This window comes from Heptranchias perlo, chromosome 6 (assembly GCF_035084215.1).
Source record: "Heptranchias perlo isolate sHepPer1 chromosome 6, sHepPer1.hap1, whole genome shotgun sequence".
NCBI lineage: Eukaryota > Metazoa > Chordata > Chondrichthyes > Hexanchiformes > Hexanchidae > Heptranchias > Heptranchias perlo.
Genome location: NC_090330.1, coordinates 109,259,771 through 109,278,471, shown reverse-complemented (window position 1 = coordinate 109,278,471; position 18,701 = coordinate 109,259,771). Strand labels below are relative to the sequence as shown.

The 18,701-nt window shown below is 43.6% G+C and overlaps 1 protein-coding gene across 1 annotated transcript in view; it reads left to right on the top strand.

Moving 5' to 3' along the window:
• The window catches only part of nalcn (sodium leak channel, non-selective), a 182,781-nt gene that overhangs the window by 11,075 nt on the left and 153,005 nt on the right, over window positions 1-18,701 (top strand). Inside the window, exons 3-6 of the mRNA XM_067986611.1 lie at window positions 11,959-12,042; window positions 12,139-12,278; window positions 12,834-12,962; window positions 17,769-17,920. Coding sequence (XP_067842712.1) covers window positions 11,959-12,042; window positions 12,139-12,278; window positions 12,834-12,962; window positions 17,769-17,920 — 505 coding nt within the window. The remainder of the gene's footprint in view (window positions 1-11,958; window positions 12,043-12,138; window positions 12,279-12,833; window positions 12,963-17,768; window positions 17,921-18,701) is intronic.

The window sequence follows — 18,701 nt, the reverse complement described above, 5'->3', positions numbered from 1 at the left end:
GCGTTGGGCGGATTTTGCTGTGTCCCGACTGAAGCTAATAACACCAGTAAAGTCGCTCGTGTTTGGGCAACGAAGCAGCGACAATGTGATGGCTCACACGAGCTACTTTGCCACTTAGCATTTCGGAAATCGGTGATGGAAAGTCAGATTAATAGATTCTGAGTTCCAAATTATTCTGCTGCGCAGGGGAGCATCTGCCTTTCTGTTAATCAAGCTATCAGTAGGCAGTTTTATTTTCTGTTTATTAGGAAAATCTTTTTTTTTAAATGAAGCATCCATTTTATACTTTTAAATTTAAAAATTAGATCTTTTTTTATTTTTAAAGCAAATTGTTTGAAATAAAAATCCATAAGACACCAACAAACAGGTATTTACCATTCGGAGTAATAGAGACAAAGAGAATTAGGACATTAAAAATGCAGTTGGATGCTTTAATGGACAAATTAGGGATGAGTTTCGATGGGCTGAATGGCCTTTCTTCAGTTTCTACTTTTCTTGTATTCTTATACACCGTTTCATAACTGTACAGCTCTCTACTATAATGTTGGAGATATGGGCTGTACAGTTACCACTTTTTTTTTTAAAACATTTTTTTGCTTATCTGAGTGAGGGATGTTAACGCTGAACAATGGAACACTTTCTGTTTCAACAACAAGCACTTCCAGGGCAGGTTTAGCACAGTTAGAGGCAGAGTGAAGCTCTCTCTGCTCCCTCCCAACAATGTGCATTAGCCCCAACTTTAGAGGAACACCCATATCCCACATGTGTGAAAATTTTCCATATCCCATACTGACCATCCTTTAGATCTGTTTGAGTGATGCTACCAATTGGTACCAAATTAAAGGGGCAGTTTTGTGCTGTACAATGTCCACTAGAAGGCAGGATTGAGACTGGCCAAACTCATTTCACCTCGGGCTCCGACAGCCAGCAAAACTGAGAAGACTTTCATCCTATCAGCCTGAGTAGGATTTGAACTCGGGTCAGAAAGGTCAACGGCCAGACTGTTCAGCTGACCAACACCACAATAGCAAAAGATGCCTATTCTAACCCTGTGTCACCAAGGAAAGGGGACAAGCCCTAGACCAAAGGAAGTGCGAGCCATACATTCTCCCTTTCTCCACCCGATAAGATAAGTACAAAGAAAATAATTTGTTTAGATCATGCTTCTGCTTATGTGTAGTGTCAGTTGTTTATATTTTAAAGGAATATCCCAAAACTGAAACGGAACCTGAAATTATTCAAATTAGGGAAAATATGATGAGTGGAAACGGCCAGACTGCCGGCCAATCCAAAAGGCACGGCCGCCAATGGTGGGCCAAAAGAAATCGGGGATGCGCAAGGGACCAGAATTGGAAGAGCGCAGAGATCTCGGAGGGTTGTAGGACTGGAGGAGGTTACAGAGATAGGGAGGGCCGAGGGCCATGGAGGGATTTGAACGCAAGGATGAGAATTTTAAAATCGAGGCGTTGCCGGACCGGGAGCCAATGTAGGTCAGCGAGCACAGGGACTGATGAGTGAATGAGACTTGGTGCGAGTTAGGATACGGACAGCAGAGTTTTGGATGTGCTCAAGGTGGGAGGCCGGACATGAGAGCATCGGAATAGTCGGGCCTGGAGGTTACAAATACATGTTGCATTTGTTTCCTCTGAACCAATGGAAGTTCAAAAGATAAGAGCATTTAGAGAAAATACTGTAACCTCTTATGGCCCCATAAACCTTGGTTCTCTGGCTTTGTGCCAATCAACAAAGGCAGCACCACATTGCCTCATAGGAAGGACGTAATTGCTCTGGAGAGAGTGCAGAGAAGATTTACAAGAATGTTGCCAGGGCTTGAAAGTTGCAGCTACGAGGAGAGATTGGATAGGCTGGGGTTGTTTTCCTTGGAGCAGAGGAGGCTGAGGGGTGACTTGATTGAGGTGTACAAAATTCTGAGGGGCCCAGATAGAGTAGACAGGAAGTACCTGTTTCCCCTAGCGGAGAGTTCAAGAACTAGAGGACGTACATTTAAGCTGATTGGCGGAAGGATTAGAGGGGACATGAGGAAAAACCTTTTTACCCAGAGGAACATAGGAACAGGAGGAGGCCATTCAGCCCCTCGTGCCTGCTCCGCCATTTGATAAGATCATGGCTGATCTGTGATCTAACTCCATATACCTGCCTTTGGCCCATATCCCTTAATACCTTTGGTTGCCAAAAAGCTATCTATCTCAGATTTAAATTTAGCAATTGAGCTAGTATCAATTGCCGTTTGCGGAAGAGAGTTCCAAACTTCTACCACACTTTGTGTGTAGAAATGTTTTCTAATCTTGCTCTAATTTTTAGACTGTGCCCCCTACTCTTAGAATCCCCAACCAACGGAAATAGTTTCTCTCTATCCACCCTATCCGTTCCCCTTAATATCTTATAAACTTCGATCAGATCACCCCTTAACCTTCGAAACTCCAGAGAATACAACCCCAATTTGTGTAATCTCTCCTCGTAACTTAACCCTTGAAGTCCGGGTATCGTTCTAGTAAACCTACGCTGCACTCCCTCCAAGGCCAATATGTCCTTCCGAAGGTGCGGTGCCCAGATCTCCTCACAGTACTCCAGGTGCGGTCTAACCAGGGTTTTGTATAGCTGCAGCATAACTTCTGCCCTCTTGTACTCTAGTCCTCTAGATATAAAGGCCAGCATTCCATGAGCCTTATTGATTACTTTCTGCACCTGTTCATGACACTTCAATGATCTATGTACCTGAACCCCGAAGTACCTTTGGACATCCATTGTTTTTAACTTTTTACCATTTAGAAAGTACCCTGTTCTATCCTTTTTTGATCCAAAGTGGATGACCTCACATTTGTCTACATTGAATTCCATTTGCCACAGTTTTGCCCATTCACCTAATCTATGGGTGTATAGAATTCGCTTCCCGAATTGGTGGTAGAGGCAGGGACCCTCAACTCTTTTAAAAAGTACCTGGACCTGCACCTAAAGTGCTGTAAGCTGCAGGGCTACGGACCAGATGCTGGAAGGTGGGATTAGAATGGGCACCTGGTTGTTCTTGGCGCCGGTGCGGACACGATGGGCCGAATGGCCCCCTTCTGTGCTGTATCTTTTCTATGGTTCCAAGGATCTCTGCTTTGGATGGAGGTCAAATATTGTTACAAACTCCAGAGACTTTCCAGTTGACAAGACGGTTTATTTTATTTGTTCTTGAGTATGCTGGCAAGGTCGGCGTTTATTGCCCATCCCTAGTTGCCCCTTGAGAAGGTGGTGGTGAGCCGCCGCCTTGAACCGCTGCAGTCCGTGTGGTGATGGTGCTCCCACAGTGCTGTTAGGGAGGGAGTTCCAGGATTTTGACCCAGAGACTGTTTCCAGTGGCAGGAGTGTCAGTAACCAGAGGACATAGATTTAAAGTCATTGGCAAGAGAACCAGAGGGGGCATGAGGAGAAATGTTTTTACGCAGCGAGTTATTCTGATCTGGAACGCGCTGCCTGAAAGGGCGGTGGAATAAGATTCAATAACAACTTTCAAATAAGTACTTGAAGAGGAAAAATTTGCAGGGCTACGGGGAAAGAGCAGGGGGAATGGGATTAATCGGATAGCTCTTTCAAAGAGCCGGCACAGGCACGATGGGCCGAATGGCCTCCTTCGGTGCTCTGTGATTCTATGAGATGATGAAGGAACAGCGAATATACACCTAATTCAGGGATGGTGTGTGACTCGGAGACAATGGCGTTCCCGTGATATTACTGCTTTTGTTCCCTTCAGTGGTAGAGGTAACAGGTGAGGGAAGTGCTGGTGAAGTAAACTTGGCGAGTTGCTGCTGTGCATCTTGTGGATCGTACGTACGGCAGCCTCAGTGCGCCGGTGGTGGAGGGGATTGATATGGCAATTACCAAACCCCCCCCCATACCCCACCCCACCCCGAGCATAATTCCTTGTTGAGAGACAAAGAAAAAAAAAAAGCTCTCTTCTGCCACTCTTAAGTTGGTCGGGACTGTGAAAGAGCCCCATACGTTGCCTTTCCCACTGGTTATATTTCCATCTCATTGGCCATAGAATTGTGTGTGAGGAATCAGAGGCACGAGCGTCTGTCCTTCCTGCCGATCTAGCTGGTTGCGTTTCATCGAATGGCTTCTCCTCATCTTGGCCTCTCAACATTTTTTAAACCTGTTGGAAAAGTTGAGGTCACGTTACGTGACAGATGGTGAGATACCAGTGGCGTCATTGTCCTCACCACTTGGAAGAACTGTAGCATGTAAAATGTCATTGCTTTAAATAGTCTAATTTGCAGCGAAATTACAGCAATTTTCTGATTAACAATGTACACTGTTAAGTAAAAGCAGACAGCTGCCCATTATGGTCACTAGCGTCCGGTACCATTAGTGCGGCCATCTGGCAAGATTAGCCTGGGGCCCCCCCCCCCCCCAAAGCAATTTCAGCTAAGGATGTTTATTTATTTGTTCAGTAACAGAGGTACGAGCTTCTAATTTCTTTTTTCCTTTTCCCATTTTCAAAACGTGAAATGATGCAGTAAATCATTGTAAAATATAGTAACTTTTCCTAACAAAATTATGAGGGGTTTTGACAGAGTAAATAAGGAGAAACTGTTTCCACTGGCAGGACAGTCAGTAACCAGAGGACACAGATTTAAGATAATTGGCAAAAGACCCAGAGAGGGAGATGAGGAGATTTATTTTTACGCAGCGAGTTGTTATGATCTGGAATGCGCTGCCTGAAAGGGAGGTGGAAGCAGATTCAATAATAACTTTCAAAGGGGAATTTTATAAATACTTGATGGGGGAAAATTTTGTAGGGCTGTGGGGAATGAGCAGGGGGAGTGGGACTAATTGGATAGCTCTTTCAAAGAGCCGGCACAGGCACAATGGGCCGAATGGCCTCCTTCTGGTGCTGTATGATTCTGTGATTTATTCAGACTAGGGACTTCCCTCCCACGTCAGATGTTGATCCCCTACTTTAAGGACACAATCCATAATGGGCAAGAAATAAGTAATTGAAATACAGTGTGCTTGAAAAACAATTGATATATTTAGTGGAATGATACAGAATCATAGATTGGTTACAGTGCAGAAGGCCATTTGGCCCGTCGAGCCAGTGCCGGCTCTCTAAGAGCAACCCAGCTAGTCCCACACCCCCGCCCTTTCCCCGTAGCCCTGCAAATTTTTTCCCTTCAAGTGCTTATCCAATTCCCTTTTGAAAGCCATGATTGAATCTGCCTCCACCACCTTTTCAGGCAGTGCATTCCAGATCATAACCACTCGCTGCGTAAAAAAAGTTTTTCCTCATGTTAGCCTTTGGTCCTTTTGCCAATTGCCTTGAATCTGTGCCCTCTGGTTCTCCACCCTTCTGCCAATGGGAACAGCTTCTCTAAATCTACTCTGTCTAGACCCCTCGTTATTTTGAACACCTCTATCAAATCTCCTCACAACCATCTCTGTTCCAAGGAGAACAACCCCAGCTTCTCCAGTCTATCCACGTAACTGAAGTCCCTCATCCCTCGAACCATTCTAGTAAATCTTTTCTGTACCCTTTCCAAGGCCTTCACATCCTTCCTAAAGTACGGACACAATACTCCAGTTGTGGCTGAACCAGTGATTTATAAAAGGTTCATCATGACTTCTTTGCTTTAGTACTCTATTCCTCTATTTATAAAGCCCAGGATCCCGTATCCTTTTTTTAAACCACTTTCTCAACCTGCCCTGCCACCTTCAGCAATTTGTGGACATTTACCCCCAGTTCTCTCTGTTCCTGCGCCCCGTTTAAAATTGTGCCCTCTAGTTTATATTGCCTCTCCTTGTTCTTCCTACCAAAATGTATCACTTCGCACTTCTCTGCATTAAATTCCATCTGCCACTTGTCCGCCCATTCCACCAGCCTGTCTATATCCTCTTGAAGTCTATCACTATCCTCCTCCCTGTTCGCTACCCTTTCAAGTTTTGTGTCATCTGCAAATTTTGAAATTGTGCCCTGTACGCCCAAGTCCAAGTCATTAATATATATCAAAAAAAGCAGTGGTCCCAGTACCGACCCCTGGGGTACTGAACACCTCCCTCCAGTCTGAAAAACAACTGTTCACCGCTACTCTCTGTTTCCTGTCATTTAGCCAATTTCATATCCATGCTGCCACTGCCCCTTTTATTCCATGGGCTTCAACTTTGCTGACAAGCCTATTATGTGGCACTTTATCAAACGCCTTTTGGAAGTCCATTTACACCACATCAACTGCATTGCCTTCATCGACCCCCTCTGTTACCTCATCAAAAAATTCAATCAGGTTAGTCAAATGCGATTTGCCTTTAACAAATCCGTGCTGGCTTTCCTTAATTAATCCAGACTTGTCCAAGTGACTGCTAATTCTGTCCTGGATTATCGTTTCTAAAAGTTTCCCCACCACAAAGGTTAAACTGACTGGCGCATTGTTGCTGGGTTTATCCTTACACCCTTTTTTGAACAAGGGTGTAACATTTACAATTCTCCAGTCCTCTGGCACCACCCCCGTATCTAAGGATGTTTGGAAGATTATGGCCAGTACCTCCGCAATTTCCACCCTTACTTCCCTCAGCAACCAAGGATGCATCCCATCCGGGCCAGGTGGCTTATCTACTTTAAGAACAGCTAGCCTTTCTAGTACTTCCTTTATCAGTTTTTAGCCCATCCAGTATCTCAACTACCTCCCCTTTGACTGTGACTTTGGCAGCAGCATCTTCCTTGGTAAAGAAAGATGCAAAGTACTCATTTAATACCTCCACCATGCCCTCTGCCTCCATGCGTCGGTCTCCATTTTGGTTCCTACTCGGCCCCTCCCCTCCTCTTACTACCCGTTTACTGTTTATATGCCTATAGATGACTTTTGGATTCTCTTTTATGTTAGTCGCCAGTCTATTCTCATACTCCCTCTTATTTCCTTTTTCACTTCCCCTCTGAACTTTCTGTATTCAGCCTGGTTCTCACTTGTATTAACAACCTGACATCTGTCATACGCCCCTTTTTCTACTTCATCTTACTGCCTCTCTTTCGTCATCCAGGGAACTCTGGCTTTGTTTGCCCTACCTTTCCCCCTCATGGGAATGTACCTAGACTGTACCTGAATCATCTCTTTAAAGACCGCCCATTGTTCAATTACAGTTTTACCTGCCAATCTTTGATTAAAATTTACCCGGGCCAGATCCGTTCTCAACCCACTGAAATTGGCCCTCTTCCAATTAAGTGTTTTTATTCTAGATTGCCCCTTGTCCTTTTCCATAGCTAATCTAAACCTTATGATACCATGATCACTGTTCCCGAAATGTTCCCCCACTGACACTTGCTCCACTTAACCCACCTCATTCCCAAAATCCAAATCCAGCAATGCCGCCTCCTATATAAATGTGTAAAAAAGGCTAACTCTTTTGTGGCCTCCAAAACTACGTAAATAAATTCTACATGGATGGCATCATAGTCAAGTAGTGATATTACTGTAGTCTCCCACAGATTCAACTTTTTGACCTTCCCTATCTCTATAACCTCCTCCAGCCCTACAACCCTCCGAGGTCTCTACATTCCTCCAATTCTGGCCTCTTGCGCATCCCCAATTTTCATCGTCCCACCATTGGCAGCCATGCCTTCAGCTGTCTTGGCCCTAGGCTCTGCAATTCCCTCGTTAAACCTCTCCTCCTTTGAGACGCTCCTTAAAACCTATCTCCTTAAATGGCTCAGTGTCACATTTTGTTTGATAATCTAGTTCTAGACTTTCCAGCCAGGGGAAACAATCTCTCAGCGTCTACCCTGTCAAGCCCCCTCATAATCTTATACGTTTCAATGAGATCACCTCTCATTCTTCTAAACTCCGAGAGTATAGGCCCATTCTACTCAACCTCTCTTCATAGGACAACCCTCTCATCCCAGGAATTAATCTAGTGAATCTTTGTTGCACCGCCTCTAATGAAAGTCTATCCTTCCTTAGATAAGGAGACCAAAACTGTACACAGAACTCCAGGTGAGGTCTCACTAAAGCCCTGTACAACTGTAGTAAGACTTCCTTACTCTTGTACTCCAACCCCCTTGCAATAAAGGCCAAAATGCCATTTGCCTTTCTAATTTCCTGCTGTACCTGCCACGCGCACCTCCACCACCCCCTGCCCAGCTCTCAACCCACCACCGTTGCAAAATCGAGCCCTTTGCGTCCTCCTCACAGTTTACTTTCCCATCTAGCTTTGTATCATTAGCAAACTTGGATACATTACACTCGGTCCCTTCATCTCAGTCATTAATATAGATTGTAAATAGCTGATGCCCAAGCACCATCCCTGCGACACCCTGCTAGTTACAACCTGCCAACCTGAGAATGACCCTTTTATCCCTACTGTCCATTAACCAATCCTCTGTCCATGCTAATATATTACCCCCAACCCCATGAGCCCTTACCTTGTGTAACATCCTTTTACGTGGCACCTTATCGAATGCCTTTTGAAAATCCAAATATACGACATTCACTGGTTCGCCTTTACCTACCCTGCTAGTTACACCCTCAAAAAAACTCGTAAATTTGTCAAACACGATTTCCCTTTGCAAGTTGTTGCAAAGTTCCCTCTGAATGCAAGTAGTTGTTGTTGAAAGATGTAACTAAGTCGGTATTAAAATGCTGAAGGATGCTCTGTGTAACTTGCATATTATTTCTACTCAAGACCTTATCCATTAGTCCTCCTTTTATAAAATGACAAATAGCGAGAGACTAAGAGATAAAGTGACTTTTGATGGCACTATTCATGCCCAAAGTGCCCCGCAGAGGCAGTGCAATATTGTATGGCTGCTGCGACATTGTGAAGCAAAAGCCTATACTTTCAGGGTTGGTCATAACCTTTTAGAAAAACTGAGAAAATATTCTGCTCTTAAAAAAAAAATTCAGGTGAATTATTGATGCCGGCCTGATATCAAGGGATGGTAAAGAAGGAACTTAAAGAACCAGGAAGATTAGGGAGTTCGGGAAGCAGGAATGTCAAGGTGTTGTTGCATTTTGACTTTAATCTTTTGAATTAGAAAAAAAAAATAGCCGGTCCTTTCTGGCCCTGATTGAAGTATCTTTTGACGCCAGCAATAATAACCAAATTTGTTCTCCTATATTTTGTTAGCCCTTCCCATTGTGGGTATAATTATTGGCAGCTCAAAAGGGAATTGTTAGTGTTTCAAATTCTCATGAGTGTTAAGATTTTGTGTTTACACCTTCCATTTAAGACTTAAAATTTAAAGCTCTACCAGTATAATCACACCTACTTGTGGGACAGCGGGCTGGGTGAATCTGTGACAGGCAAGGTGTGATTCCCTTTAACATTGAAAATCCCTTTCATCGTGCCACCCACAGGTGTAACTGGTACTACAGATGCTATCATAGGTTTTCCCCATAGGAGCATGGTTCAAATGAGAGTTTCTAGTTAAACGTGCACACAATGTACTGAATTTAACGTATAATAGATGCATTCTACACTTTTGGTAGTTACTACGATAGTGACGGATCTAATATACATTGGATGGCTTCCTTTCATTTCTTTTAAAACTTTGATAGTTCAGATGCCTAAAATACCATCTTTTTGAGAATCTACATATTCAATTAGAATAAATACAACCAGATTGTCTATTCTGAGTTTGGAAATGTTGTTCTGTGTGTAAGATGAAATAATTAGCGACTCGGAACATGCCGTTCAATTGATGTTTGCTTTGGAGTACTGTTTTCCTTTTGTTTACCTGAAATGAATCACTAGCTCCCCTGTTACCCAAATGCTTGGTGTCAAATGAATGAATTTATTTGACGTTTAATGTTACTTTGATTTTGCCCCTCTACGCGCTTTTTGTTTTCAAGTCTGATGATCTCAGAAACAATACGACTGATTTTCCAAGTGTTTGCTCGTGACTCAAAGCCGCACCCACCAGGAGTGTATATCACGGATACACTCCCCATCACTTTCCATCCGTTTGTTTTACGCTGGGAATGCGTATTCAGAAAATCAGGCTCTAATAAGTGACACACTGATCCCTGCTTTATTTACAAAAATAAAACCCCCAAAAGATATTTGACTGTAGTGTTTGAAGAAGTTCCATGATTTGACGCATTGAGGTGAAGATTGAATCTGTGTGGGTTTTGTAAACACACGATGCAAGAGGGAGATACTCTTTCACATGGAGGGAGGGAGAATTGGGGAACAGGTCAAGTGCCTTGTTCATTGTGTTCCCCCTGGCACATTGTTATACAGCGGTGTTGACGGTGCTGGAACTCTCTGGGGTATGAGTTAATATTCCTATCGCTACAGGGTTTGTGTTCTGTGGGAACCTTGATCTAAACATAAGTTTATATGTAAACATAAACAGGAAGGATTTCTTACAAATGCCCAATCCACCATGTTTCTTATAACCAGTGAACGCCTAAAATAGTTAAAAAGATCCTCCCAGAAAATGCACAGTATTATTTTAATGCTTTGTGCCTCTGCATTATATCTGGTCGCAGTTAGTCTGTCAGGATTCAGTTGTGAATTCCGGGAATGTTAGAAAAAGAAAATTTAACAAGGGGAGAAACAACTGGAAGAATAATTGGAAGAAAACAAGGAATTAATTTTTTTTTTAAATTACAGCGAGGATAGAAAGATAAAATAAAGAAAAAAATAAAATAAAGGAAGCTATGTTGAACCTTTATAAATCACTGGTTCGGCCACAACTGGAGTATTGTGTCCAATTCTGGGCACCGCACTTTAGGAAAGATGTCAAGGCCTTGGAGAGGGTGCAGAAAAGATTTACTAGAATGGTACCAGGGATGAGGGACTTCAGTCACGTGGATAGACTAGAGAAGCTGGGGTTGTTCTCCTTAGAGCAAAAGAGGTTGTGAGGAGATTTGATAGAGGTGTTCAAAATCATGAGGGGTCTAGACAGAGTAGATAGAGAGAAACTGTTCCCATTGGTGGAAGGGTCGAGAACCAGAGGATGCAGATTTAAGGTAATTGGCAAAAGAACCAAAGGCGACATGAGGAAAAACTTTTTTACGCAGCGAGTGGTTATGATCTGGAATGCGCTGCCCGAGGGGGTGGTGGAGGCAGATTCAATCATGGCTTTCAAAAGGGAACTGGATAAGTACTTGACGGAAAAAAAATTGCAGGGCTACAGGGAAAGGGCGGGTGAGTGGGACTAGCTGGACTGCTCTTGCAGAGAGCCGGCACGGGCTTGACGGGCCGAATGGCGGCCTCCTGTGCTGTAACCATTCTGTGATTCTAGTAGCTAGGAGAATCAAGAAATCCAAGTAAATTATAAACATAGTTTCTCACTTAAAATATATTTCCTGTAAGTGTGACAGGAAAAGTATGGAAGTAGTTTGTTTCCGTAGTAGTATTATTGGTATGTTCAGACTGATTGGTGCACAGGAAAATATATAGGAAAAGCAGCTCGGCAATATAAAGGCGAGAAAGAGAGCAGGGGAAAATTCATTATGGTCAATTCTTCTTTATAACAGCCCGATACCTGGTATAGGATGGGGATTAAGAAAAGGGGAGAAAAATGATTCTAAATATGGAAGGAGGACAATGATACCTGATCATTTGATCCCACTACAACCTGAGCAAACGTAAATTATTTTAAGCCATGCAGTTCCAAAATCAATTTTTTTTTTGTTATTTGATTTGTTTGTGATTGTCCCATTTGTTATATAATACCATCACAATCTGCAATTGTAAAACTGAGACCTGCAACTTGTCAACGCAGATCATGGAATCATACAGCACGGAAGGAGGCCATTCGGCCCATCGTGCCTGTGCCGGCTCTTTGAAAGAGCTGTCCATTTATTCCCTCTCCCCCTGCTCTTTCCCCACAGCCCCGCCAAATTTCTCCTTTTCAAATATCTATCTAATTCCCAGGAGATTGAATCCTATGACCTGTACACAGTGATTTTTGCCATCCAGTCCTGCTTGTTGTTGATGGTTTGTCCTTTTCTCATATAGGGTGATAACTCGTATGTGAAAGATCGGTGGTGTGTGTTTGATGGATTCATGGTCTTTTGTCTCTGGGTGTCTCTAGTGTTACAGGTACTGCCAAATATTTAGTGCTAATTCTTAAAGTTTTTTTTTTAAACCCTCCTACAAAGTAAACTCTAGTACAAATTCTTAATTCTTACTTTTCAGGTCTTCGAAATAGCTCAGATTGTTGATCAGATGTCACCTTTGAGCATGCTGCGGATCCCAAGGCCCCTCATTATGATTCGAGCATTTCGAATCTACTTCCGGTTCGAGCTTCCACGTACAAGGATCACAAACATTTTGAAGTAAGAAAGAAAGAACTTGCATTTATATAGCGCCTTTCACGACCTCAGGACGTCCCAAAGTGCTTTACAGCCGTTGAAGTACCTTTTGAAGTGTATTCACTGTTGTAAAGTAGGAAACGCGGCAGCCAATTTGCGCACAGCAAGATCCCACAAACAGCAATGCGATAATGACCGGATCATCTGTTTTAGTGATGTTGGTTCAGGGATAAATACAGGGGAGAACTGCCCTGCTGTTTTTCGAATAGTGCCATGGCACTATTTTACGCCCACCTGAGGGGGCAGACGGGGGCCTTGGTTTAACGTCACATATGAAAGACGGCCCCTCCGACAGTGCAGCACTCCCTCAGTACTGCACTGGGAGTGTCAGCCTAGATTTTGTGCTCAAAGTCTCTGGAGCGGGGACTCGAACCCACGACCTTCTGACTCAGAGGCGAGAGTGCTGCCCACTGAGCCACGGCTGACACCTAGGATGAGGTGTTCTGCATCGTTGTTAAAGTTTAATGAATGATGAACAAAATATTCGTAGCAATACGTTGTTTATGTCTTTTACTACAGGCGATCGGGAGAACAAATCTGGAGCGTGTCCATTTTCCTTCTCTTTTTTCTCCTATTGTATGGAATTTTGGGAGTTCAGATGTTTGGCACATTCACCTTTCACTGTGTAACTAACGATACTCAACCAGGGTGAGTAGAGATTTTAGATATGTTGCTTTTCTTACTCTGTGTTAGTTCATATCTAGTTTATTATTTTGAATTATTATCTGTGGTTCCCCTTTAGTGTCAACAAAACTTCTTTCCAATTAAATAGCCTGATTTTTTTTTTAGCGAAATAAAGGTAGATTTTAAAATGTTTTGGTGTTGTATTAACACTTATGTCGAAAATCCATTGTATTAACTGCAGCAGTCTGATCAGATTTAGCAAGATAGAAACAGGAGTAGGCCATTCAGCCCCTCGAGCCTGTTCCGCCATTCAATTACATCACGGCTGATCTGTATCTCAAATCCATTTACCCGCCTTGGTTCCGTAACCCTTAATACCCTTACCCAACAAAAATCTATCCATCTCAGTTTTGAAATTTTCAATTGACCCCCGGCCTCAACAGCTTTTTGGGGGAGAGAGTTCCAGATTTCCACTCCCCTTTGTGTGAAGAAGTGCTTCCTGACATCACCCCTGAACGGCCTAGCTCTAATTTTAAGGTTATACCCCCATGTTCTGGACTCCCCCCACCAGAGGAAATAGTTTCTCTCCATCGACCCTATCAAATTCTTTAATCATCTTCAACATCTCAATTAGATCACCCCTTAATCTTCTATACTCGAGGGAATACAAGCCTAGTCTATGCAACCTGTCCTCGTAATTTAACCCTTTTAGTCCCGGTATCATTCTGGTTTATTGTGTGGTCGGAGAACAGATAGAACGGTTAACCTTGTATCACATCAGGAAAGGCTATTAGGCCCAACAAGCCTGTCCTGTCACTTTTAGTACAACAATGTTTTGAAATGTTGTATCACAATGTTTTGTTTATTTTCTGTATCCCGTCAATTGTTTCTCCTTCCTTCCGCTCCTGAAGGCTGAAGTACAGTTCTGCAGGCGCTGGAATCTTCTGCTAACTCGCTTGAGTGGGCCATTACCTATGTTCAAGCTTTGACAGTGAGCGCCAACAGGCTACTGAGTGTCAGGAGCATCACAGCAAACCCTAATCATGTGCTCAATCAACGCCCACACGCAAACACTTTGCCGGAAAGCAATCGGGAGTGAAGGCAGAGAACACCCAGAGCCAACTGAACCCAACTGTAGCTCGTAGCAACGGCCCAGGTGGCAATCAGCTAACTCAGCGCAAACTTTGCCCCGAATTTCCTCGGCCCCAATCGTTTCTTCCCCGATCTTGCCGAAGGGAACTTGTGTCCAAATTTCCCTGCTCGGCTCGTTTGCCTAAGAACCAGCGTGAGACGAGTGCAAATGCAGCGCCACCAGTAGGGGTAATAGTGAGCTTGCTGCTCTCTTCTGCCGCGTCACCTCACTCTCGGAGCCTCCTGTCTCTGCTCCTCCTCTTCCTCGGCCATTATTACGCAGGGGAGGGGTAAGCCCACTGAGGAAGCTGTTCAGTTTTCCTGGATGCTTTGGGAGGTGGGTGTGGAGGTGGGGGGTCAGAAAAATATCTGGTGAGGTGAGACTGGCGGCACTTTGTGTGAGTGTAATGCAGGTCTCAGTAAGAATGTCGTTATCAAATTCCTGAAATCCGGGTTACGCCGATTTCGGGTTTTGCTGCGCCTAAATATTTGGGCGTTAAACCCACGCCAGTCGGTCACTGACGTAAATGCAGGAAACTTGCGTGAGCTAGTCTTGTACGTGGAGGTGCGGAGCTACGAAATTGAGTGGCAGAGGGTTTCGGTGGATGTGCATTGGAAGTACATACGAACAATGAAGGACAGGTAAAGACCCTCTGGTCTCGCCACACGATCGGGGAGATTCGCGCTCCACCAATGTTTTAGCGTAAATCAATTACACGCAAATTTCCTAGAAAAAAAAAAGAACGATGCTACGTTGCTCATACACCATAGTTACACTGAAAAGTTCTCGGAAATTCCCGCCTTTTGGATCACAACTGGATTCCCCCCTGGCCTGTATAACTTAGATACTGAATACATTTCTTGCAGTATTGGAGAAGCTTAATAACAGAGTTTGACAAATCTCGGGTAGAAATTCTACTTCTGTGCCTCCCCCTCCCCAGCTCTGAAATTTCCCACTTATTCACTTTAACTGGGTGGAAAACCATCGGCTGGCAAGTACAGAAGCAGAATTCTAACCCCTCTCTACGTTTAGCAAATAAAAAAACTTGCCAATTACTTTTCAAGAAAAAGCGGTACATGACATAATATAACACAACTTCTGTACTCGCAGAAACCATCACGGTCAACATTTGAGATTGTACAGCACAGAAGGAGGCCGTTCAGCCCATCGTGTCTGTGCCGGCTCTTTGAAAGAGCTATCTAATTAGTCCCACTCCCCCTGCCCTTTCCCCATAGCCCTGCAAATTTTTCCTCTTCAAGTATTTATCCAATTCCCTTTTGAAAGTTCTTATTGAATCTGCTTCCACCGCCCTTTCAAGCAGCGCATTCCAGATCATAACTACTCGCTGCGTAAAAAATGTTTCCTCATGTCGCCTCTCGTTCTTTTGCCAATTACCTTAAATCTGTGTCCTCTGGTTACCGACCCTTCTGCTGCTTGAAACAGTTTCTCCTTATTTAATCTATCAAAACCCTTCATGATTTTGAGCACCTCTGTTAAATCTCCCCATAACCTTCTCTGCTCTAAGGAGAACAACCCCAGCTTCTCCAGTCTCTCCACATAACTGAAGTCCCTCATCCCTGGTACCATTCTAGTAAATCTCTGCATCCTCTCCAAGGCCTTGACATCTTTCCTAAAGTGCGGTGCCCAGAATTGGACACAATACTCCAGCTGGGGCCTAACCAGTGATTTATAAAGGTTTTTACCTGATGATTTTACATTTTTTGATTTTTGGTGAAATTTATTGCATGCTCTTAGTCTGTGAATGCATTAATAAAGATAAATACTATAGAGGCTGCTCACTGCCCTTCACTCTGGGAATTTTGTGGGATTTAAATATCTGTACCTGGAACTGTCATTGGGACAATCTTTCTCCTTTTTAATGCCCCTTTCATTAGACATTCTGAGCCAACCTGATGATATGAGTCTGAAAAGCTGCTCTGAGTTTACTAATGATGCAAAAACAAGATGTTTCTTTGTCAAACTTTGGAAGTCCACTGTCTTAGTCTCGACTATTCCGATGCTCTCCTGGCCGGCCTCCCATCTTCCACCCTCCATAAACTTGAGCTCATCCGAAACTCTGTTGCCCGGATCCTAACCCGCACCAAGTCCCGTTCACCCATCGCCCCCCTGTGCTCGCTGACCTACATTGGCTCCCGGTCCGGGAACGCCTCGATTTTAAAATTCTCATCCTTGTTTTCAAATCCCTCCATGGCCCTCGCCCCTCCCTATCTCTGTAACCTCCTCCAGCCCTGCAACCCTCCGAGATCTCTGCGCTCCTCCAATTCTGGCCTCTTGCGCATCCCTGATTTTAATCGCTCCACCATTGGCGGCCGTGCCTTCAGCTGCCTGGGCCCTAAGCTCTGGAATTCCCTCCCTAAACCTCTCCGTCTCTCTACCTCTCTCTCCTCCTTTAAATCGTTCCTTAAAACCTACCTCTTTGAACAAGCTTTTGGTCTCCTGACCTAATATTTCCTTATGTGGCTCATGTCAAATTTTTTTTTGATAATCACTCCTGTGAAGCACCTTGGGATGTTATATAAGGCGCTATATAAATGCAAGTTGTTATTGCCTTAATATACCTCTTTTGGCATTTTGCACATCAGGAAGTAACGAATAACAGGATATTTGTGAAACAAAGGGCATGCATATCTTATTATTTCATTTAAACTTAGCTGTTTTTATGTAATTGGAAAACAGAATCTACACTTTTGTGTCATGACCATGTCACATATAATGTCTTTTCTTTTAAGCATCTTGTTGGCATCGAGAGGATAAAAAAAATGCCAAAAATTGTAAAGACTATTGAAGCATTAAAAAACTCTTGTAGCTTAATCTATTTTTTTGTGGTAAACATAAGGACTAAGGGTGACCTTTTTATTAGAGTTTGTATAATTAGTTGAATTCCCCAGTTACTGCCTCATTTTGTCAAACAAAGCACTGGGGTTCATTTCTAGAGGGATAGAATTGAAAAGCAAAGAGGTTATGTTAAACTTGTATAGAACCTTGGTTAGAACACACTTGGAGCACTGTACACAGTTCTGGTCTCCATATTACAGAAAGGATATAGAGGCACTGGAGAAGATGCAAAAAAGATTTATAAGGATGATACCAGAACTGAGAGATTATAACTATCGGGAAAGACTGAACAGGCTGGAGCTCTTTTCTCTAGAAAAGTGAAGACTGAGGGGTGACCTGATAGAGGTCTTTAAAATTATGTAGGGGTTTGATAGGGTAGACGTAGAGAAGATGTTTCCTCTTGTGGGTGAGTCCAAAACTAGGGGTCCTAAATATAAGATGGTCACTAATAAATCCAATAGGGAATTCAGGAGAAACTTCTTTACCCAGAGAGTGGTGAGAATGTGGATCTCAGTGCCATAAGGAGTAGTTGAGGTGAATAGCGTAGATGCATTTAAGGAAACCCATGAGGGAGAAAGGAATAGAAGGATATGCTGATAGGGTGAGATGAAGTAAGGTGGGAGGAGGCTCGTGTGGAACATTAACGCCGGCGCAGACCTGTTGGGCCAAATGGCCTGTTTCTGTGCTGTATATTTTTACGTTATTCTATGTAACCAAAATTGGTGGAATGGCCTGGCCAGGTGCTATTCTGCTTATTGTTCTGCAGTTCTAAACTTCCGTGTTAAGTTGGTGAAGAATGGTGTTACTATAAAGGTGAGATTACTATGCCTTCTATTTTGCAGGAACGTGACCTGGAATAATTTGGCTATTCCAGATACCCACTGCTCGCCAGATGGAGAAGGATACCAGTGCCCACGGGGATTTAAATGCATGGACCTTGAAGATCTTGGGCTTACCAGGCAAGAGTTGGGCTACAGTGGATTTAATGAGCTAGGTCTGTCATGGTCTTAACAACTCAATTTTCCAGTAGCTTTTTTTTTTAAAAAAGAGTTAAATTATGAGGACAGGTTGCATAGACAAGGCTTGTGTTCCATCGAGTATAGAAAATTAAGGGGTGATATAATCATGGTGTTTATGATGATTAAAGGATTTGATAGAAACTATTTCCTTTGGTGGGGGGAGTCCCGAACAAGGGGGCATAACCTTAAAATTAGAGCCAGGCCATTCAGGGGTGATGTCAGGAAGCACTTCTTCACACAAAGGGGAGTGGAAATCTGGAACTCTCTCCCCCAAAAAGTTGTTGAGGCTGGGGGTCAATTGAAAATGTCAAAACTGAGATTGATAGATTTTTGTTGGGTAAGAGCATTAAGGGATTATGGAACCAAGGCGGGTAGATGGAGTTGAGATACAGATCAGACATGATCTAATTGAATAGCAGAACAGGTTTGAGGGGCCGAATGGCCTACTCCAGTTTCTATGTTTTCTCACTTCCTCTTCTGAAGACTCTGCCTCATGTAGGAGTCCGATTACACAGGTCCCAGCTGCCTCTTGTACCTCGTCAAAGTAGCTGTTCTTCCGTGTGAGCGACTAGATAATGCATATCGTTAAGCACTTGGTCTGGGGCAGCACAGCCTAGCTGGTTCCTGTCCGCATATGATGTCCACACATGCACATCCAGCAGGGGTAAATTGACTGCGAAAGAAGCAGTAACCCTGGCTGAGTTTACTCTTCCCCAGCACTGGGTCACTGAGACCAATTGTAGAAAGTCCCATTGT